Raw genomic sequence first — 24,312 nt, 5'->3', positions numbered from 1 at the left:
CAGGGTCTGATGATACTGGCAAGGGGAACAGAGGAAAAGCACTCAGGAAGAGGAGTGCGAGAGAATGGGGTAGAGGGGAACCAGAGGAGGGCGCTCGTCCTCTCACACAGATAATGCACCGTAGGCCGTGCCTCACCCCCTGACAAGGACAGAATTGTGGTAGGAGGCTAGGAGGCTGTTTTCAGATGTATATAAAGCGTTACCAGGACGATGATGATGAGATGATGGATTGCGTGATGCCAATGAGTCATGAGCGTTTGTGTCGTTGGTAAAAAACCCTGAGAGACTTCCATACTGTGCATGTGAATTTGCCTCAGCTTGTGGGAGAAAGGGGTGGGTGCAAACTATGAAGGGAGGGAGTGAAGAAAAGAAAGAATGCACTGAGGCCCCACCACGTGATTTCGTTTTTTCTTTTATTTCTCCTATGTACAGACTTTGCCCAGTGATTGCACACTTGTATTTAGAGACTCTTAGCACATTTTTCCAAGCCTTCCAAGCCTTCCAAGCCCCATTTCTCCTCTCTCTCTCTCTCTCTCTCTCTCTCTCTCTCCCCCCCCCTCTCCCCTCTCTCCATAACCCAACAGCATACTTTCCCTTGGCGTTTTTTTTTCTCTCCTTTTGGGTGACGTGTAAGAGGAGTTCCTGCCCTTGTTTCATGCAGAAGTTTAGGAAAGGAGCGAGGGAGTCGTGGAGAGAGGGGCAGACTGTCAAGACGGATTGAAGGTATAAACAAGAGAAGTTGCTGGTATTTAAGCCTGTACATGGGCGGGGGGTGTGTGTGTGTCTCTCTTGTTTTCACAGCGAAGCCAGACGGAGAGACAGAGAATAAAAAGGATAAGAGTGTGAGCGAGAGGAGTGATTGACAGAAGGAGATACTGTTAAGTCACCTTGTTGTGTTGCCCATGGACAGGGTTGGATGAGAAGCCGTCAGAGGAGCCTGCGTGTCTGCCCGGAGTAGGAGTTTCACCTCGGAGGAAACCTCCAGCCCCCCCCCCCCCCGCTTCTAGCAACCACAGGACAGGATGAGGTACCGAGGCAGGGTAAGATCCTGCCATGGGGCCCATTTTATAGTATGTTGTCATTTCGGTGTTGTGACCGTATCATGTGCATTGCATCTTGCTTGAATCTGTGCGTTTACTCTCTGCTTCTGCAATTAGACCAAATAAATTCATAAAAAAAAGGTTTTTATAAAGGTATGTCAAAATTTCCAATAGGATTGTGGAGACAATGAAACAAGAGCGAGAAGATGGATGGACTTAGTGATTGGATGCCTATTTGGTGCATCTGTATGAGTGCGTGTTGTGGCTTTTGTATGAGGCTTTTTCGCTACCAAGGGAGGACAAAGTTGGTGTTTTTTCCAATTTACCCATTACTAGCCTTGTCTATTATGGAGATTCTGTTATTGCAGAAGGCTTATCAAAGGACAGAGTGGTGGGTCAAGCCTTATAAGGAAGCCAAATTGAGTGTAGTTGGCCCAGCTGGGGTTAGTCACGCGGCCTGGAGCCAAATCCCACGCTAAAGTTACTCTCCCAGGCAGCTGGTAGTCACTGCTGCCTGGAGATTCACCCACTGCTCCACCAAATTCACACATAAAGTCAGAGCTCAGACGCTTCAGAGAATGTTTCCGTTAGCACAGTGTTTCAGTGCTAAGAGCAATGACCCTCTGGACTGTGCACTGACAGTGCAGCTGCATCATGAAGCTCACAGGGCCTTTCAGGTCAAACCAATCCCAGAGCTGAGTTCCTCAAACTGCAGTTCTCAGAGTACTACATTCAAAGTGCCAGTCTTTTAGTGTTTTTTTTGGGGGGGGGGTTTATGTAATGCTGTGCAGTGACACTGATTACTGAAGGTTCCTGGGTGGGGTTGGACTCGATTGCTTTGGTTTGGTGAATAAAACTTGGGAGCTGTGGTGTAGCTCGCACCTTGAGCCAAATTTTGCTTGCCTTGATTGAACTCCAGCCTGTCTGGACAAAACCTGGAGAACTGCTAGTGCCGCTGCTGTCACGAGGCTCATAGATGGAGTTTCTTTCAGACTGCAGCACATGTCATGGACGACATGAAATATCTGCTGCGCTCTGAGTCACGAGGGAGAGCGACTGCATTTAGCTTTTGAAAGTAAAGTGTTTCCTATGGCAGTCTGGTGCTAATTAGTGAGCACAGACTGCTGCCACCATGAGTATGGAAAAGGCTCAGTCAGAGGAGATTGCATGGAAAGTGATCTGGATTAGGATGTAAAAACTTTACACATTGTTTCATTGGACATTGATTAAAAAAATATATATATATTCACTTTATTAATCCCCAAAGGGAAATTCCAGTTCAACACTGTGTGCAAGGCAAAGCAATATTCTCAAATGACTCCTTGTACTTGGTCAGGTAGTAAACATCTACACTTCAGTATCAGATAGACCCTCAACTCTTGTTCCAGGGACCTTTTTAAAGTAATCTTGTGTGATTTCTGTAGGGATTTCTCTCTAGAATTGTAAATCGGTATTAGAGCTGTGCACTATTAACAAACCATTATATATATATATATATATATATATATTTTTTTTTTTACAAATACCTCAATAATAATATATTTAATGTTTCTGTGTATGTCTAATGTGTCTAATGCCGTCAAATTACCACTATTATTGGTATTTCACGGCACATTAAAAGTGGACTGAAACAATGCATGTGAACTATGCTGGAATGAGAAGGTACAAAGCACACGTACTGTACATGTCATGGCATCTCCCCAACTTCTGCCCTGAGCGGCAAAGCCTGACCTTGACCCTCTTGAGTTGCATCCTCAGGAAGGCCTGATTGTGTGGCGTATCAGTGGCTGAAGGAAGACCACCTGCAAATGTGGGAAAACAACCCTCCGAGGTGGAGGGGTGTGGCTGCTGCGTGGTCCTCCCGTGCTCTCGCTTCTTGGCCACTGTCCACTGTTGTCCTCGATGTTGTTCCAAGGATTTTTCAACCTTTCAGTGTTCACAGATTAGACCCCTGGGAGGCATGTGCATTTCACACAGAAATGTCGTCCTGTGAAGCCCAAGCCCCTTTGTTCCACTTTTTTGTTTGCTATTTTCAAATTGGATGTGCAATAAAAAATCAGCTGGGGCTCTCCTATCTTCTCCCGTCTTTCTGGACCAAACAAAGTAAATATCTGTTTGCAATCTTCATTCTGATATCTGGATAATTACTTGCAGTGAGAATGTTGGATAGTAACATTTCTATCATTAGTGCATTAGGGTGCATGTGTCTATTCCTGCTCACTATTCTCCTTTGGGGCAGATCTGCAAAGTCGCCTCTCCAGACTGGTGATTACTTCCTGTCTGCACCTTGTTGTTTGCCATGACGGTGGGGTTGACATGTACACACATCTTTCCATTGGCATCGGTTGGAACATGCCTGGCGATATAAAGCTGTGTGTGTGTCATGTAAATACATCCAAATACGCTATCTCTCTATCCAGCCCAGAAAACCTGTTTGGGATTGGGATTCTCTAAATGTCTTCATTTTTTAATCTTGGCCGGGATTGTCGGTACACTTGGAACTGTAACACTGAAAAATCTTTGGATTGGAAACATTTGATCAACTAAAAAAATTTAATGGTGTTAATTTCTTAAACCTGTAAACTTTTTTTTTTTTTTCAACTCAAAATGTATACCTCAATTTCCAAATTCCAAATTTTTAATTGAGAAGACCTAACAGTTACAGTATATTGACATGAGTCATGTTTTGCAGTGTCCTTACAGTGTGCATGTTGTTTTTGTTTTTAAAAGGAGTTGTATTTTGTTCAATCACTCTCAGGCACATGCTTATAAAGGTTCTGAAAGATATGCAATGTATACATAATTTAATAAATGGTAAATAATTTCTCTCTTGTTGAATCTTTTCCCTGGATGTTACAGCTGAATTAACGTAACAAACTGAATAGAAATAGGCCTTTTATGCCCCCTGGTTGTCAACGGGAGAAGAGCAATACTCACAGAGGCTTGTGTCTTCTGCTGTTCTGTGTCTGGTCCTGCAGGAGGTGGGAGTAGAGGGACGGGTGCGTCTGGTAATGGAGAGCGCCCTCACGGCACGGGACCGGGTGGGGGTGCAAGACTTTGTCCTGTTGGAGAACTACACCAGCGAGGCAGCTTTCATAGAGAACCTGCAGCGGCGCTTCCGAGAGAACCTCATCTATGTAACATTTAAAATAACAAATTACATCACATGGTTCAAGTATTGAGTCACACAGTTTTAACACGTTTAACCTTTTTGTTTTTCCCCATCTCCTTATATGATGCTGGCTCAGACGTACATAGGCTCCGTGCTGGTGTCGGTAAACCCCTACAAAGACCTGGAGATCTACTCCCGTCAGCACATGGAGCGCTACAGAGGGGTCAGCTTCTATGAGATCTCTCCTCACATGTGAGTTAACATGACAAGTGCACACTTGTCCCCTTTTGTGAGAAAATATGTCGGTGTAAAGTAGATCCCTGTCATTAATCACTATAATTTATGCAGTAGAGACGTGTGAGTAATTGATAGTGGGATGGACGCTGTCCCATGACACCGGTAGAGGTCAGGTGGAGGCTGGATAAATATGACAAGTCAGCAAGAAGGAATTTTTTGACTTAATTAAGATCATAGGCTGGTGATATATGAAAAGGTAGAGATTGAACAGTTTGCATTGTAGAAGTATAGCAATCAAAGTATATGTGAATAAATGAGAACAGAGGCCATTGGCCATTAGTGTCTTTTTGTAGATTAGGACATAATTCTTGAACATATCGGTTAGGAATACATGTCATACCTGATGGTATAAAGAGACATTTTGTGCAGCTGCCGTATCAGCCTGAAGGCTGATTTCGAGGATTTATGAATTTTGTTGTGAGATCATACATCCACACAAATTTTGTATCAAAATTAAGATGTGTTCTTAACAAGAGAATGAATGCAAAATTTTAACAAATTGATCCCTGCTTGAAGACATCAGAATGTATTTTCCATTATTTGTTCATGAATTTCATACTTAAAATACTTCTACCTCCATCCTACCTTAATAACATTTAATATGGGATTTAACTTTTTCTAAATGTTACATCCATTTCAAGTCATTTGATTTATTTGAGTAATTTGTTGTTTTCCTTTGTTTTTGTTTAATTTTGTTTTGTAATGGTCCATACTTAAAACTCCCCATGACAACCATGAGTTCAATGTCAGGAGGAACCGCCCCTTAGGGGCTACGCTCATATTGGCAACCCCATGTAGGTAGCGGAAAAACTGAAATTCATTGCGTGCACTTGCTTCACCCAGTCAGGATGGAGCAGCATAGCCAGGGCCGACTCAATCGCCGTGCCAAAACAATGTGTTTATTTTAGATGTAGATGTAGGTTATTTTATTTTACTCTGTTTCCTTATGGAACTAAACAAGAACCGTGCGAGAGACTGATCCTGGTCTAAGATGCCGTGGCTCAGAGCTCCGCGGCCGATCAGAGGGATTTTTTTTTTATTTATAAAGGAGTGCACCATTATAAGACATGTTCTACAATGGCATATTAACAGAATCTCTTACTTTTTTATATTAGATTCTTATTTTATTAAAAAAAATGCTCCTTATATTTGTTATTTTATCTTTTTATGCCCACTACGCAGTTGTTGCCTGTCACTACCCAAACACACACACACACACCGTCACCAGGAACTCAACGCTCACCCTTCTCATGAGCACGTCGCACTCACACCCTTGGGCCAAAAATGCCAGTGCCAATTTTTTTTCCCAGCCCTGCCCTGAGCAAAGCCTATATAAACCCTGGAAGTGCCCCCCTTTGTCCTCTTTTCCAATTCAGCAGCGACTGATACTGTACATGAGCGCTCACTACAAGTTCAAGATCACTGTCGTCGAGAAGGCTTTCATTTGGTCCGTCTAGACCCATCTGTTTATGCACAGGGCTGACAGTAGTGAACAGTGCCCATGACAGATGCTTCATCTGTCTGGGAGCGGAGCACTTTGCCAGTGGCCTCATGGAGCCACCAGCGTGGAAGGCCTGCCGTTAGGTCTCCCAGCCCACTACAGAGATGATGGCGCCATCACCATACCACAGGACGACTAACCACTCTTATCCCAGCCCCCTTCTCCACCTCTCTTCGGGCCGAGCGGCAAGCTGTTTAATGAGGACCAGGCCTTTGTCACGCCAGCATGCTCATCCAGCAGGGAACGACCAGTCATGTCCATCTGGGCAAACTACCGAGCGCTTCAAGAAAAGGAAGGAGGAGAGACAGCAAAGGAAAGCTCAGCTCCCCACCCCCGGTCTACAGCGGCCACCAGAGCACTTTCTTTAGCTCTTACACTGTACCTCGGGCGTACGGGTGGTGTGCGCTCGATCCTGGATCCACTCACACTGAATCCCCACATAGCAACTCGTCCATTTTGCGTGCTCACCATAAAGGTGCTACTGCGGGCGATCCACGGGGGCAATTTCTGCACAAGCTTCGACCTGAAGGGCCTGGTCGTCAATACAACGCAGAGCGGACATTATATTGTCCTCCGATTGTTTGGCAGGTGTTGATCGTGCCAAGATCCCTTGACAGGGATCTAGCCTATTGGAGAGATCCCTGGACCCTCATACAGGGCGTGTGTCTGGGCTGAGTCTACTTTTATGCACAGGTTTTCACGGATACCTTTGACAGGATGGGGTGGGACCTATCGGGGTCAGGTGGTAGGGGAAATATGGCCTCTGCCCACACCGCACAACAACCTCCTGGAGCTGCGTTTCTGGTCCTGAAGCACTTCAAATCCCTGGTACGGGGCCAGGATATGCAAGTCAGCTCAGACAACCGGGCTACGGTGGCCTACATGAACCGCCAAGGGGGTGTGAGGTCATCGGCACTGCTGGGAAGCTGTAGGAATGGGTACTGCTGCAGCTTTGCGCTCTGTCGGCGAGCCACATCCCAGGCCACCTGAATGTAGGGGTGGACCTCATGTCGTGGGGAGGACCCCGCGAAGCAAACTTTCGCCTCCATCTGGATATAGTGCTCCGGTTGTGGAGACTATTAGGGACAGCACAGGTGGACTGCTTTGCGTCGAGGGAGGCGGCTCAAGGTCCTCTACGGTTCTCCCTCCACACGAGGGACAAACCTCCGCTGGTGGTGGACGCATTCGCACACCACCCGTGGCCGAAGTGTCTTCTTTACGTGTTCCCTCTTTCAGGTCTATTGCCCAGACTGGTGGAACGGGTGCCAGGGGAGGGGCTGTCGGTGATAATGGTAGCCACCGATCGCTGCACTTCTCTTTGGTTCATGGAGCTCCAGCCAGTGATCCTTTTCACTGTCGGCTTTGGCTGCTTCAGCCTGGACTGTGGCGCACTGGCATGTTCAGGTCCAGCGGGAGTATAGTATCGGGGGTATCCGCCCTCGGTACACCAATTTGAGCATAGCCCCTAAGGGGCGGAGCCTCCTGACATGGAACGGGAGTTACTGTAGCTTTGTAACTGGGTATTTAGGGTATTTTAGCCCACTGGACCCCATCAGTCTTTCAGAATTGGTTTTAGAGGACGAAGAGTTTGTATAGGCTATACTGCTCCATCCTGATTGGCTGAAACAAGAGCACATGATGAATTTCAACAGTTCCCCTATGCGGGGTTGGATGTATACCAATAGGAGCGTACTGTAGCCCCCAAGAGGCTACGCCCCCTTCATAGAACTGTAGTCAAAAAGCTACAGTAACTCTCGTAACTTCAGTGTGACTTCCCCTTCTCTCCAAAATGCCTTCTTTGCATCGTGGATGAAAGTCTCCTCTGTTGTTTCGGCCCATATGACACATCTGGCACTAAGAGTGTCACTGAAGAAATACGGGCACTTTTTTGTTGTTGTTGTTGTAATTGTTGTTATTATTGTTTTTGTTTTCTTTTTACACAACTTTTGCATGTAGTCGATGGAACAAATAATGGGCATCGACCAATGAAATAAATAATAGTAATATAAATTGTATTATAGCCTATATTTTTATTGTCAAATCACCCGAAATAACCTGGCATTATATATTTGCATTATTATACCACAGGGCTGGGTGTTGTTGTCACTTATCAGCACCTTTCTGTTGTATTCCATGATCTTGAAATTTGTATTATTTATTTTATTTTTATTTTTTTTATTAATTAATTTATTTGTTTGTTTTTGTTTATTTATTTATTTATTTATCATGATAGACATTTTTGTTGTCTAAATTAGTTACTTAAAAACTATTAGTATTATTATACATAATTTTATTTGAAGATATGCGTCAAACTTTCAATCAATTTGAGTGTTGTTTGTTTATATATTCCCTGTCATCAGTACAAATCCTTCCATATCATATCCATCACCATGCAGTGCAGTGAACAAATATTCGATTTTAATCAAATATTTATATAAGTTAAATATTTAAATTGGTTATTTTTAATTATATTTTGAACCTGCTGCTGACTGTTGTTTCGTGCTTTGGCTCCTCCAGCTACGCCGTGTCAGGCAACACTTACCGGGCCATGAGGACAGAGAGGAAGGACCAGTGCATTCTGATCTCGGGGGAGAGCGGGGCGGGCAAGACTGAGACCTCCAAGAAGATCCTCCTCTACTACGCGTTCACCTGTCCGGCACACGACTGCATGGCCTCCCTGGGAGACCGGCTCCTGCAGTCCACCCCTGTCCTGGAGGTACGCAGTCCCATCATGTTTCTCTGGACAAGTCTGGATGATGGGAGTTGTTACCATGTCATATACAGTGGTAGAAAATAAATGTTTTACATTATTTTATAAAAATATCAAAGGTCCATAATTCAATATTCCATTCACAACACAACCTTTGAAAATTGAATTTGCCTTTGTACACAACATCAAGGCGTCTGTCCGTTACTGTGTGTATGATGAGTTATTAGTTATTCTTTGTATGTTGTTTATTGAATCTGTAGTATTTTGTTTATATGTCAGTAATCTGTAAAAGCATTTAACATTTCTTTCAGTTGCCTGATTTTTATCTCACTATTGTTACTCCTGAACACGTTTCCTCCTCTATAATTTCCTGCCTTTCTTGCCGGCACAGGCATTTGGCAATGCAAAAACACTGCGGAATGACAACTCAAGCCGCTTTGGGAAGTACATGGATGTCCATTTTGACTTCAGGGTAAACTACCTCTCTTTGACCTCTTGGGGACAGCTCATATAATTAATTGTATTCACATAAAACAAGAACTATTTTGTCATGTCAATGAAGGTACACACCATTCAAACATTCAAGTACAAATTCAACAGTTTCCCATATTGCCCTGTGGTTGTCTTTGACTCCCCTAGGGGGTGCCAGTAGGTGGGCACATACTGAATTACCTGCTGGAGAAGTCTCGGGTGGTGCACCAGAACCACGGAGAGAGGAACTTCCACATCTTCTATCAGCTGCTGGGAGGAGGAGAGGATGAGTTGCTGAAGAGGCTGGGTCTCGAGAGAAGTCCTCAGAAGTACCGATACCTGGTCAAGGTGTGTGTGTGTGTGTGTGTGTGTGTGTGTGTGTGTGTGTCTGTGTGTGTGTGTGTGTGTGTGTGTGTGTGTGTGTGTGTGCGTGTGTGCGTGTGTGTGTGTGTGTGTGTGCGTGTGTGCGTGCGTGCGTGCGTGTGTGTTTTTGAGTCCACACTTAACACAGCAGGCCTACTACTCATCCCAGTGTGGTAATAATTTTTTTTTTCTATAATAGGGCAACTGTTCAAGAGTGAGCTCCATTAATGACAACAACAGCTGGAAGGCTGTGAGGAAGGCCCTGCCTGTTCTTGGCTTTACTGAGGAAGAGGTGCAGGTACAAAAAACATCGCCATGGCCTGGATCCAGTGAAGAACTTTTGAAGAGCTTTGCTTTTACTCTAATCTTTAAGCTGGTAGTCGAACATTGAAAGAAGGATTTTTATAAGTAGAAGGGTTTCATTCAAAAAGCGGTTTCTCATTTCATTTTTAATACAATATTCACAGATCATCTGATATGCGCGCTGACTCAGCTGACCTACTTAAGATAAAGAGAAGGTCTTGTAGTTACAGCTCCGGAGCAGCTTACATTTAGCTAATTCCATTTGAATCAGAAGATCTGAAGTTCGATACTGGATGATTTATTTTTTCCAATGTGCTTTCACACAATCAAGTACAAGAGACAATCTGTGATATACTGTGAGTTTGTAAAGGATAGTAAAAATTTTGAAACAATATTTATCTTAATCTCCTTACTTCAGGAGTTGCTGAATATCGTCGCCAGTGTTCTTCATCTGGGGAACACACAGTTTGGGGAAGGGGATGAAGGAGAGACACACATCACCACTGAGGCACAGATAAAAAGTCTCACTGAGGTCAGAACGGTCCCAGTATCAACAGTGTATGTGTATCCCAGTGTATCCCAGATATGTGTAGACTTGGGAAAGAGACCAAGAGAGAGAGAAAAACAGCCGGTGCTGAACGCAGATGTGTTGTTGTCTTCCAGCTGCTTGGTGTTGACGACTCAGCCCTCAGGCAGGCGCTTACTCACAAGAAACTCATTGCCAATGGAGAAGAGGTAATGACCTCAGCTTTTCTGCCGTTTTTTATCGTCCTTGAAATGTTATAATGGTATTGTGTTCATCTTGTGGTTATTTTGTCTTTACTGTATTCGCCTTTATTTTGCATTTGCATTCTTATTAACTGCATTTTGGAATTCCAGATGATCAGTCCGCTGAACTTTGAGCAGGCGGGGTCCGCCCGCGATGCCCTGGCGAAAGCCATCTATGGCAGGACCTTCACCTGGTTGGTGGAGAAAATCAACCAATCGCTCACTGACAATGTAATTTTGATTTATTGTATGTGTGTTTGTGTGTGTGTCTTTGTTGTTGTTGTTTTTAGTTTTGATTTATTGAAGGTGTCATATGTCAATTTCACGCAGGATGAGGTCTACAGCAGCAAGTGCTCCTCATTCATAGGACTCCTAGACATCTATGGCTTTGAGGTCCTTCAGCACAACAGGTGTGTGTGTGTGTGTGTGTGTGTGTGTGTGTGTGTGTGTGTGTGTGTGTGTGTGTGTGTATGTGTGTGTGTGTGTGTGTGTGTGTGTGTGTGTGTGTGTGTGTGTGTGTGTGTGTGTGTGTGTGTGTGTGTGTGTGTGGATCCTCCTATATCTTACACTTTCTTGACCCTTTCCTCCGTACAGTTTTCAAATCCAGTTCCTTTGGCATCAGCAGCTTCTAGTTGAAACAGATTAATTTAGTCCCATTAGTCACAATAGTGACTAATAGTAGTGTTGTTAGACTAGAATATAGTTAAATACTGTGACACCAATTTATATTATATGGCAGTATATATATATATTATAGCAGTTTATATATCTCTCCCCCTCCTAAAACTATACCCTACAGTTTCGAACAGTTCTGCATCAACTACTGCAATGAGAAGCTCCAACAGCTCTTCATTGAGCTCACCCTCAGATGTGAGCAGGAGGAGTACGAGACGGAGGGCATCGCAGTGAGTCAGTGGGCACCAGGGTGGAGGGAGGGCTAGGGGGGGTGACTCGTTTCCTATCTTGAATCATGAAGATCACAACAATAAATGCATATTAATGTAGTATTGATATGAATGTATTACTCTCCCTCTTTGTTTCAGTGGGAGACTGTCCAGTACTTTGACAACAAGATTATCTGTGACCTGATTGAGGAGAAGCATAAAGGCATCATCTCTATTCTGGTGCGAGTGACTTCTCGCTTCCATCATGACCTCTGCATTTGTCTTCTCCACCCCGTTGTCACCACTCTGCTAAAATGACATGGTGCGCCTGTGTTCTTCAGGATGAGGAGTGCCTGAGACCAGGGGAGGCCTGTGACATCTCCTTCTTGGAGAAGTTGGAGGATTCTTTGGGTGGTCATGCCCATTTTTTGACGTGAGCGTCATCCTTTTTTTTCCCTCATAATTTTCAGCATCTAAAATTCTATGGAGCCCTAAGAAAACATTCTTTTCACACAATGAGCTCTCCGAACTTCCTGTGCCTTCTCAAAGAGTCATTTCACCCCCAGGTTTGAGTCTCACCTCATTCCGAAAAAAGTCGAATATGGCCGTGGTTTCACAGTCATAGCTTGGTCAATGCAGGGCGGTTGGTGTGGATTTGATTGGCCATTATTTTCTTTTTATTTGTGACAGAGAACCACTCAAAGCACTTAGTCATCTCAGCATCCTCCCTGTACGCTTTGTGCTGATTACAACCACCAGGTGGCGCTGCTGAGCCACACATACTATCTGTAATGCCGATTTGAACACATTAGTAATGAAACATTACTATTATGACAAAGATTGGTGATGAAGATGTTTTATCAGAGTACAGTCTTTTGGTCCGGTTTATAGCTCAAAAATAGTGTACAGTTCCTCTTTAAATATTCATACCTAGATGTGCTATGTGTTTGTGATTTTGTGGCTCAGTCACAAGCTGGCAAATGGAAAGACTCGCAGGATCATGAACAGAGAGGATTTCAGGTTGCTGCACTACGCTGGAGAGGTCAACTACAATGTCAGCGGTGAGCAGTAATTAAATATTTTTGTTTAATTATATAACATTTTTATCAATCTATTCCTGTATGTTGGCTTCTTGTACCCAACATGCAGAGCTGAAACTAATGACTGTGGCGCGTCAAGAAACTCAATTTGGGTTGCTATCCGGAACGACTCACTGATTTCTCAATGATGATTTCTCAATGATTGTTAATGTTCACTTCCTCCAACTCAGGCTTCCTGGAAAAGAACAATGATTTGCTCTACAGAAGTCTGAAAGAGGTGAGCTATAAAAACAAGAAAAGGCCAAAGAGACAAAGAAGAACCTCACTACCAGAGACTGTATTATAGCAGCTCAAGATGGCAGCTCTGACAGCTTGTTGTGCATCACCTAAATTGGCCAATCAGCACACCATAGAGGCACCAATTTCAGGATCAAAAAGTAAAAAATTTGCCCCAGTAATTTGAGTCAACCATCTGGAATTGTAAATGACCCAGAGGTCTACAATATGAGGGAAATCAGCTGGTTCAGTGCACAAGTGAAGCAAAAACATGGCAGGACATGGCAAAGGGTGCATTGCATTTGTCCCATAGGGCACTGTGAAGGGCCCTTCACAGGGGACGTCGCCATGTGAAGTGAGGTTCCAAGCCATAGGGAGCGATAAAGTCCACTTCGAAGTGTACTGCAAAGGGAACAAATCTGGTGTCCATCCAATGGTCACATTTTCCCTCTATGCATTGCAAGACTTGCATGGACCAAATGCAGGTCCATAGTGCCACTGACTCTATGATTTGATGCATGTCAACTATTATTTACTAAATTGGTCGCAAAATTAAACTAGATATTGTCTGGGATTTTGGTTGTTGTAATATTGTGAAATTTTGTATTTCTGAACTTCATAGACTGTTTGAGTTGCTCTAATCAATGCCTCTACAGTACCTGCTTGGTCATAATATTCACATTACTAATTGTTCCTCATATATTTCTTGCGTAATCTGCAACATATCCTATCCTATCCTATCCAACATTCGCCCAACATAGGTAGTCCTATGTTGGGCGAAAGGGATGAACCTGCAGGAATCTGACGTGAGGTATGTGTTTCGGTGTCCGTGCAGGTCATGTGCCAGTCAAACAACCAGATGCTTAGTCAGTTCTTCTGCAGGGAGGAAGTCATTGACCAGAAGCGTCCTGAAATGGTGAGGCAACCTCTCCTTCCTCTTTCTTTCCCACAAACACACACACACACACACATACACACACACACACACACACACACACACACACACACACACACACACACTTGTTAGAAAGAGTCTTCTATGAAGTTGTATGTACAGTACTTCTGGCTATCCACAGGCTGCCACTCAGTTCAAAAACAGCCTGACCAAACTCATGGACATCCTCATGTCAAAGGAGCCGTCCTACGTGCGCTGCATAAAACCCAATGACGCCAAGCAGCCAGGTACTCTACTTTACTATGGAACCTGGGCAAGTGGCCAAAATTGAAATTTGAGAGAAGTTGGAAATAGGTTGCCATCTTTGCATCTGGAATGGCATACACAGACACACAGAGTTACAAGTGTAATCTGCCTGCAGGACGATTTGAAGAAGTTCTGGTCAGACACCAAGTGAAATACCTCGGCCTGATGGAAAACCTCCGGGTCAGAAGAGCCGGCTTTGCCTACAGACGGCGCTTTGAAGCCTTCCTCCAGAGGTGACTGACTCACTTACTTAGCATGTTTTTAAAAAGCCTTGAAATGTCGTAGATTTTCAAAAAATTAGGAATCTAAAGTCATGAAATAGTCTTCATTTCTATATAAACATTTAGTCTGATTGTATTTATCCATATATTTGTTTCTAAATGAATCAAGTTCTCCTGCATCAGTGTAAACATTTCTGATTCTAGAAAACCCTAAACCGACTGGGAACCTAATACTTATTTATACCTAATCCTTACCTCTATCCCCTATAACAAGTATATAGTACTTACCTGCAATACTGTATTAACTAAGATAGAGATGCCTCTCTTCAGGTACAAGCCTCTGTGTTCAGACACATGGCCCAACTGGCATGGCAAACTGTCCGAGGGTGTGTCAACACTGGTCCAGCACCTGGGCTACAAACCAGAGGAGTACAAACTGGGCAGGTATGTTTTGGAATGAGAGAGAGGGAGTTGGTACAGTCGGTTGTGAATCATAGCACATCAAATATAGCACATTATTGCACATAAAAGTAGTGATAATAATAATCACCAAAATAATAATAAACATCAAAAAATCTAGAACAACACTGCTATTATGGGACTGTCCATGTAAAGGTGTTCACAGGTGCATTTATCAGAGCTTTAAGTTACACCTGCTAACTTTAACTACCAAGTCAACCACGGCAGTTGAATTTATTCTTTATTCAGTATTGGGCTAATTCTTCTGTTGAACCGCCATTTATCGGAGTGATCTGTCTACTTTCCGTAAGGTCGAAAATCTTCATCCGTTTCCCAAAAACTCTCTTTGCCACTGAGGATGCACTTGAAGCCAAAAAGCCTGTCATTGGTGAGTAAGCGTGTTGGGTTTGTGAGGTTTTTAAGAATTGTTAAATAGGGGATTTCAAATGCATGTGGATGAGATAGTAGGAGGAGAAGTTACTGCCTTCTTCTCTTCCCTTCATGCGAATTGTAGAAAATTTGTGTCCCCCCCCCTCCTATTCTCTGTGTTTTGTTCCAGTGTTAACCCTACAGACTGCATGGAGAGGCTACAGAGAGAGAGCCAAGTATCACCGCATCCGACGTGCAGGTCAGGGCTTTCCCCCACATGGCACTCAACAGAGCACACACACAAGTCATATGGTATTCATGAGATCAGGCTTCTATGGAGCTTAGTCCTCAATATCTTTTATTTTTGTTTGTCGCAATCTCTTGTCATTGTTATTATTATTTTGTTTAGTTTGTGTTGCATTCTGTTAGTGGTATGAGCTTTGTGTACATCTGGATTAAAGAAACAGCCTTTGTCGTATTTGGCTTCTCCCACCATGACTATGATAGATAGTGACTGGTAATTTTTAGTTTTACAAATGCCAAAAGTAAGAAGCCAACACAACAATGCATAGTTCTACATTATAGTGTATACTTTTTTCTATAATAAAAAAACAATGTAAAAAGTGTATAATTTCAGATTATTTTACAATATCATTTATAATTTATAATATAATTTTTGAGTCAACCGACAATTGACGGGAGGTCATTGTCATGTACACGTAGAGTATGAGTACGAGCCCAAATAACAACATGATTTGATTTTAATCAGATCTTCAGATCATCAGATATTTTTTGGTTTTATAATTTGCATTGTTTTTCACATATACATGTATTTCTCTTCCCTGTACATAGTGATAGTGATCCAATCTGCGTGGCGTGGGATGAAAGCTCGCCGGAGGGCCAGGAAACGCAGACAGGCTGCTGAGTTAATCCGCAGGTCAGTGATCGTATTGTGTGTGTGTGTGTGTGTGTGTGTGTGTGTGTGTGTGTGTGTGTGTGTGTATGTGTGTGTATGTGTGTGTATGTGTGTGTTTGTGTGTGTGTGTGTGTGTGTGTGTGTGTGTGTGTGTGTGTATGTGTGTGTATGTGTGTGTATGTGTGTGTATGTGTGTGTTTGTGTGTGTGTGTGTGTGTGTGTGTGTGTGTGTGTGTGTGTGTGTGTGTCTGTGTGTCTGTGTGTGTCTGTGTCTGTGTCTCTGTGTGTGTGTGTGTGTGTGTGTGTTTCTTGACATCTCCATGCAAATCCCTTTTTGGTTTCCGTCCATGTTTTCTCTGTGCTCTTTTCCCACAAAAGGTTTGTCAAGGGCTTCATCTTCCGCCACCAGGAGTACTGCTTGGAGAACGACTACTTCCTGGATCACGTGCGCTGTTCCTTTCTGAAAAATCTCCGTAAGGACCTGCCTAAGACCGTGTTGGACAAAAGCTGGCTGACACCCCCGCCTTCCCTCACCGAGGTACAGGCAGCACACATGCAAACACAGTAACTGACATAACCAGGAGGTTATACTGCATTCATTACCCTTTCATTCCACTGTGTTGCGCAGGCGTCTGAGCACCTGCGGAGGATGCACATGCAAAACATGGTGCGGAAGTACTGCAGGAGCATCATGCCCGAGTGGAGGAAGCAGGTACTGCGCCGGCTGTGAGTGAGGCTATGACCTCAGTCACCTCCAACGACTCGTACACAACTGATGGATACTCGGCATAAATGTTACACCCCCTGGTGGCCAACACATACATTCAAAATGGAGTGAGAAATTTTGAATTATGCGTTGACGACAGACTGAATCTCATTTTCAACAGGATGTGGTTGTTGGCATCAATACAAGTATATATTTCAAGCTGGTTTGGGTGCTATATAGCACGCCAACTATAAACAGTGAAAGACACATCAAGGAAACATAATCACAGAATCTACTCCAACCTCATGGCTCACTGCAAACCATTTAGCGTTTCTTTTGGTAGACATTTATATTCTGGCAGCACAGAACTGTAAAATATTGGACAATTTGTCATTTCAGGGACCATTAGAGCCAAAGCCTTTTTTCCTTTAGTCATTGCAATTCATGATTCATAATCATTAATTTGTTGTGTCAAATTTTACCAAGGTTGAATGCTGCACAAAGTTTGTGACGACTTCACTTCGCTCCTGCCTCCCTGGTGTCTCCTTTTTTCTTTCTTTCCTATTTTTTATTTTTCCCTTTAAGTTCCCGTCATTTTGTTCATTTTTTTCTTTGTCTAGTTGGAGCAGAAGGTTGTAGCCAGCGAGATCTTCAAAGGGCAAAAAGACAACTACCCCCATAGTGTTGCAAAACTGTTTCTGGGAACGAGGCTCGGTGGGTGTTCACACATGCACGTAAACACGCAGAACGCACACACATTCCATCCCTCAACACGAGAGAGTTCACGAGGGTGAGAAAATCCCACGCAACATGAACACTAACTTCCTCTCTTCCTGCAGAAAGCGAGCAGATCAACCTCAATGTGGTCCAGACCCTTGGTAGCGACAAAGTCCAGGTGCAGACAGGTTTTAGTCCAGTGATTCTGATAAGCGGTTTCTTTCTTTCCTATTATCAGCGTTGTCATGTTTTTGTTTGCCTGTTAGAAAATCCATAAGATTGAAGGGTTGGGTGGATTACATTCCCAGAATTCCATTCAAAATATCAACTTTTTTTTTCCTTGTTGTGTTGTTCATCCTCAACTAGCTATGCTGTTTTATCAAATTAATATCAGTGCATTCTTGCCAGGAAAGGTGGATCCCGCCACCAACAATAATATAGGATGCAGGTACTCCTCACTTAACGACAGAGTTCGGTTCCTACGACCAGGTCGTTAAGCAAATTGGTTGATAAGTAAGGACCCGTGTAATTTCACAGTAAGGGGGCGTGTAGATTGCGATTACTGTAATGAATATGAAAAATGAAATGGAATGAAATGACAGATTGCAGGAACCACACTGAGACTGAGAACAGTGATGCGCGATTAGACGCTTAACGCTCAAATGCCGCGGTATTGTACGAAGCGTTTAATACAGACTGGTCAGAGAGCTGGTCATAAGTCCGAACGGACGTTAAACAGGTAGGTTGTTAAGTGAGGAGTACCTGTATATAAGAATAGCTTTGTTAATACATTTATTGGTGTCTTCCGAGCTCCACCTAAAACATGGGAATATAATATGGGATTTTTTAAAACAAAATAATGAAGTCATGTTAATGCCTTTCATGTGAAGGCATTAACATGACTTCACATTAAATGCTACTATCTTTCTCCCTAATTTCTGTGCTGTTTTTTTTTTTGTTTGTTTACATCTCTCCTCCTATTCCACCACAGTACGGCAGTGTGGTTACAAAGTACGACAGAAGAGGTTTCAAAGCTCGGCCCCGGCAGCTACTCCTCACAGCCTCCTCCGCCGTGCTGGTAGACAGGACCAAGATCAAGCAGAGGATTGACTACGCGGCTCTGAGAGGTGGCACGGACAGGACGATGGAATCGGCCGTGATTGTACTCTATATGTGTGTGGACAGAACCAAACTGATGTTTTCTCTCTTTTTCAGGGATCTCTGTGAGTCAGCTCAGCGACGGGATCTTTGTGCTGCATGTGCACAATGAAGACAACAAGCAGAAAGTAGGTCTCCGATCTCATTACCTAATCTCTTAGCCTTTGTCGTCTCTCTGAGAATGCATGCACATGAGGGTGAATCAGAGGCACTTAATGTAAAACGCTCAGTGTCTGGTCATAGTGGCTGCTATATCAATGTACCTTTAACTAGTTGAGCTAATCTGCCTTTCTTTCAGGGGGACGTGGTGCTTCACTCTGATCATGTGTTTGAAGTGATAACAAAAGTGGCTATAATGGCTGACACAACCAACCATGTCAACATCAGCCAGGGCAGGTAAGTACCTGCCTGTATGTAGGAATATAGTATACATATATACAGTTACGGCCACAATAAATATGAGGCTCGAATGGTGAGGCCGGCAACATATAAGGGACACAAAAGCAAGTTATAATTCAAATAAAGAAAGATTTTATTCTAACAAATGAACTGCAAGACCACACATTTGGCCGACCCAGGGCTTCTCCATCTTATTTTATCTCCCCCTTGTCACTGTCTGCCTTGTGACTTGCCTTGTTTCACATTCAGTATTAGGTTCGCTGTGGCTCGGGGAAAGGAAGGCATCATTGATTTCACAAGAGGCTCAGAGCTGAAGGTGGCCAAAGGCAAGCGAGGACATCTGCTAGTGGTAAGTCCAGTGAGGACTCAGCAGGGTCATGAGGAGACAGATGGGAGGAATTAAGTCTCAACAGGGGAGGTGGCAGGTGCAGCGGGAGACAGACTGTGATCTTTATGCGCATGACCTATCGAATGATTTCTGATTGTGATTATTTTTCAGACTGTCCCTCAGCTCAACACATGACTCTAAGAATCACAACCAGCAAAGCTCTTTGTCGGGATCCAATCAAGTTGGAGGATTGCTACTCTGAAGTTGTTGTTTTCTGTACAAAAACTTTTTTTGCTTCAAATATTATCACAGCCGTTCACAGCATAATAAAAGATGATGGTAATGTTATCACATAATACTTCCACTGAAAATACATCGTCCTTCATATAATAATCTTTTACATTTTTACACAATTCTAATAAACCAATCATTTTGTAAACGTTAAAAGATTATTCCATGAAATCATATAATTCCAAAGGTTTTATCTTTATTGTGCAGTAAAATATATTTTACATTTTATTATATGATATATTATATGAATATATTAATAAAGTAAAACATTTAAATAAAATACTGTGAAATAAATATTTCATAATAAATATGTCAATAAATATGTAATGGAAACTCCAGTAGATTGCAAATTGGAGAGAAAGAGGATGTTGGCCAGGGTTCTCCTAGCACTGCAAGCTTACAGTCAGAGGAAAGATGGAAACTTGGGGAAATACCAGAGAAGTGTAATATACACTAATAATACTATATATAAAACATTTAAAAAAAGACACTTTCCCATCAAAATGGAAACCCCACGTGAAGAGAAACTCCCTCCTGTTCCGTTCTAATTATAATCTTGGTGATTTCTTTGGCATGTGTGAATTAAATTTGTGTGAAACACAAACACGATTCACCTGTTTTTAAAGAAGGTTTCGCATTTCGGTGTTTGTGTGTGTGTGTGTGTGTGTGCGTGTGTGTGTGTGTGTGTGTGTGAGAGTGAATGAGTGTTGTTTTTGGTTGACCTGAGACCCCTGTCAGTGATTGTTCCTGTCTTTTGAAGACAGCAGGAGGAAATCTCTGGCCAGTTTAGTGAGGTAGAGGTCGAGATCTCTCAGAATGATGTAGCCCTCCAGCCGACTTGTCCACAGCGTCCGACTGGGGAGGGGGCGGCTCGAAGGAAGGCTCCTCGAGGCTGCTGGAGCAGTGTCAGAACTCTTCGTCCCAGAAATGACCCTCATCTGCAAAACAATAGCAAGGGGATCAGCAGATGAAACATGGTGGTATTACTGAGATGTGTCAGATCTACTGTAAGTGAGTGTACCTGGCTGGTGACTTGTCTCATCAGGTCCCTGAGGTCCAGCTGGATGTGCTGGATGCTGTCAGGTAAAGGTAGCGTTGGCTTGGTCCCATTCAATGCCTCTTGCTGTCTGCGTAGCACTTCCTCCCTTCCCAGCTGTCCTCTCTTCCACTCCAGCATGTCCCAGTAAGTTTGGAGGTTCCGGAAAGCAATGCAAAGCCGCTCACTGGCCTAATTGCAAAACAAGACAATTTCATGATCATGTGAAGAAAGCATGATGCCATCCCACAGATATAATGTGAACCTGAACGTATTCAAAGGATAGTCTACCAATGTAGAGTTTCTGATATAACAAAGGTGACATTATGTCATCAACCTGTATCTTCCTCTTTTTTTTTTTGCTTGCTTATGAGACAAAACTCCACACATAATATCTTGCATAGATAATATTTGGGTGCATAACATAGGTGGTTTTTGGAAAGCCATTCAACACACAACACACAAGGCAGACACACACCGTCAACTTCAGCCAGCTGTTGAAGTCCGTGGAAAGTAACGGCAGGGCCCTCATCTGCAGACTCCTGTCTTCAAAATGCTTATCTCCCAACTGCTGCTCTTTCTAGACAGTCAAAATGACAAGAGTTGAAAAGTGAAAGGTAAGATAGGAAAGCTGGTGGTTTTCACGGTTTTCGGTGAAGAGAGCTTTAAGTGGGCGAGTTTCAGTTCACTCACGTATCTTCCGAGCAGATGCTGGACACGGGTTCGGGTGAACTTGGCGAGATGGAGGGAGTCGTTGTAACTGGCCCCGTGGAGGACTGGAGGAGCAGTGCAGCAAAGGACGACGCAGCTTAGGGCGACGCAAAGAAGGGGGAAAAAAGCCTGCTGCCCAACATTCATCTGGAAGAGAGCATTAGTTAACATCGACTCTTATTAAGTATAATTTCCAATGTTTTATGAAATGACTTCACAGGTCGTTTACTTCATCGCACAGACACTTTGCATTATCGATGTTTTTTTATATTTATACTGTAAACATAATTGGTATGATGTACAGTAGATCCCTTCCAAAAACTGCGTTAACTGATGATGCTATAGTACACCAGACACTGACAATCAACTGTACATTTTAGCCATAAATGTTCACAACAATATCTTATGAAAAGGAAATACTTGTTTCTTTTGTAGCTATTCATTACAAGTCTTGGACGGGGATTAGATGTATTTGATCCCTCATCACCTGTAGGAATACTCCCAACGATGCAGCATGGACAGTCCTTTTTATATATATATATACAATCCCTCTAATTTCCCTTGTTAAGCTGCCACAATGGGAAACTACTAGTAATACTTACTAACCACTCAATACTAATATTCATGATACAGGTGCAATATTGTTGGTATGAGCCACATGCACACATTACCCTTCAAAACAATCACATGACACTAATCAAAGACTTTGGCGGTTCATATATTTGGATCAATATCAATGGCTTTTGTTCATTAATACTCCTGTCCAAATTCAATACATTCTCAAAATCGACTCACCTTGAGGAACTGGTGTGAACTGTTCATTAATACAACTGACATGTTGCTGTGAGGGCAGCAAACTTTATATTCATCTTGTTCTCACTTTCAGTTCCTGACGTGGTTTGGAGTTTTAGATTTTCTCCCTCTCTCTCTCTCTCTCTCTCTCTCTGTCTCTCTCTCTGTGAATCTGTTGGCTTCCAGTATGATTCATTCATTAATAAGAAACTAGCAGCAAAAAAAACCCAAAAACTTGTTTTTAGGGCAATTTTCATGGTGGGGACACCCACTGCAGTGAGGTTTATTGAACATTCCTGACTTGTTTTGTATTTCAATAAATGGCTTGCGATGCACCCTTATTTGGTAATATCCTTATCATATTGGGATGTTTTTAATATCAAAAGAAAGCAGCTGAGACTTGCTTGAGCAGTGCAGTATGATGCAGATGAGTAATGCATTTTCCGGAGTGTGAACAGGAAACCTATAGATCTTCTCCTGAAATCATCATGTCTTTTTGTAGAAACTTTAAACATGCTGAGAGAGGTAAAAAGAGGTCAAAATAACAGGCTGGGGGGGGGTTCTCAACATTTATTTATCCTTCTCACCTGTAATCGTTAACATTATAATATATTTCCCATATTCATGCCTGGAAGAATCTTGACATATCATTTCTGACACCCCTAAAGTGGACGATCAGAGGGATCTTTATTCCAAACAAAGCAAATAAAAGCATATGTTTTTATTGTAGATGTACTTCTTTTCCTCTGTTTTCTAATTGGTTATGCCCCGTGCATAACTGTGCATAACAGGGACACGTGCAGTTTTCCCAGTTAGCCCCCGCCCCCCTGTCTGTATAATTCACACTCTGCTGTCCTCATTGATTGTAATCCACTTTGTAAGCTTGTTTATTGAAAAACTGCTGCATAAAAAAGTTATAATTATAAAATATATTAGTAAATTGCAGTGTTAACAGGTTAAGCATTATCCAAAGTTCAATAGATAATCGCTCAATAGATAAGTCTGGCGATCGTAAAATTCAGCAGTAGCTGCCACTCTGTCTGTTCCATGTCTGGCTTTGAGCCATAGTTGTACCTTAAACTTCCAACAAATGCATTTATTTGCGACTTAATCAAAACAATGAAACCAAAAAACTTCAATATGTAAAAAATGCAGCTGAAAACACAGACAGTGCTATATCAGGCAACATGGAAAATGGATTCCATTTTGGCTTCAACATACCTGCTTTGCAGTGTGACAATTGCATTCATTTTGATCAATGTTGGCATTTGCTTGATGATATCAGTCCATTTGCTGCATTGCTGCAGAGTGAGGCCGATCAGTCTGCTAGCAAAGTGTATGATAATTAGACAGTTCCAGGGTTCAAAGGTTCTCACCAATATCCTGGGTCCCATGAAGACAAGACATAATGGTCTTCGGTTTTCAGTTTATTACTACCTGGTTACACTTTACATACACAGTAAATAACCAGGAATTTCTAAAGGTCAGTAGAGGTAGAAGAATCATGTTATGGTCGTATGAGGAGCATCAACAAATGTTTCAGCATCAGGATTTGTGGGTCCATGCCTGGTATTTATATGTTCAATTCATGTTCAAAGTCCTACACATCCGACGATTAATATTTAACAACAGAACAGGAACATCATTACAATGATCACATTGGCAAAATGTCAAGAACTCAAAGATTCTCTTTGTTGTACTAATAAGATCCATCTAAATGTTAATCTTATCATAGTTTCTGTCAAGTGATTAAAAAAACTGAGTATTTGTTGAGTCACAGAGTCAAGAATAGAAAACAAATAAAAAGCGGTGGTTAAAATTTCTTTTTTCTCATGTTTAATTAACACTGTTATTATTACATTTATTAAAGATTATATACATATTACTATACTTATTATACTTTAAAGAGTGTGCTAATGAAATTCAGCACTTTTCTTTCTCTCTCTTCGTTGCGTCACTCTGTCTTTCTTGACTCAGTCTTGTCTCTAGTTTTGGTTTCACTTCTTCCACATTGTGTGGCAGCTGGTATCTGAGCCAAACAAACCCCCGGAAAGTACTACGACGCTCTCAGTGAATAGGTGATTCGAATGATTTACGTCATATTTAAGGAACTTTAATGGCCAGAGAAATAAGTTAGTTTACTCAGATATTCTAATTCTAATTCTAATTCTAATTATAATAATAATAATAATAATAATAATAATAATAATAATAATAATAATAATAATTATTATTATTATTAT

The 24,312-nt window shown here is 42.4% G+C and overlaps 1 protein-coding gene across 2 annotated transcripts; it reads left to right on the top strand.

The window, feature by feature from the left end:
- The first annotated feature begins 527 nt into the window (after window positions 1–527).
- On the top strand, window positions 528–20,128 carry LOC307240187 (unconventional myosin-Ic-like). Of its 2 annotated transcripts, none has more exons than XM_080013868.1 (33): window positions 528–723; window positions 911–1,070; window positions 4,019–4,177; window positions 4,289–4,404; window positions 8,468–8,666; window positions 9,052–9,132; window positions 9,300–9,479; window positions 9,694–9,792; window positions 10,216–10,329; window positions 10,461–10,532; window positions 10,677–10,796; window positions 10,896–10,975; window positions 11,365–11,470; window positions 11,609–11,689; window positions 11,791–11,882; window positions 12,416–12,510; window positions 12,720–12,766; window positions 13,601–13,681; window positions 13,842–13,947; window positions 14,082–14,199; window positions 14,518–14,631; window positions 14,958–15,034; window positions 15,206–15,274; window positions 15,868–15,952; window positions 16,310–16,469; window positions 16,560–16,643; window positions 17,258–17,351; window positions 17,477–17,532; window positions 18,346–18,481; window positions 18,570–18,640; window positions 18,811–18,908; window positions 19,161–19,260; window positions 19,411–20,128. In XM_080013868.1, exons 2-33 carry the CDS (start codon window positions 1,023–1,025, stop codon window positions 19,432–19,434), a joined length of 3,162 nt encoding a protein of 1,053 aa, XP_079869994.1. In that variant the 5' UTR covers window positions 528–723; window positions 911–1,022; the 3' UTR covers window positions 19,435–20,128. The 2 variants fall into 2 exon arrangements, with proteins under 2 accessions (XP_079869994.1, XP_079869995.1); XM_080013869.1 differs by having other exon boundaries at window positions 530–723; window positions 911–1,040.
- The last annotated feature ends 4,184 nt before the right edge of the window (window positions 20,129–24,312 follow it).

The sequence above is a fragment of the Zeus faber genome, assembly GCF_960531495.2.
Source record: "Zeus faber genome assembly, chromosome: 14".
Lineage (NCBI taxonomy): Eukaryota > Metazoa > Chordata > Actinopteri > Zeiformes > Zeidae > Zeus > Zeus faber.
This window is presented reverse-complemented; position numbering and strand designations above follow the sequence as displayed.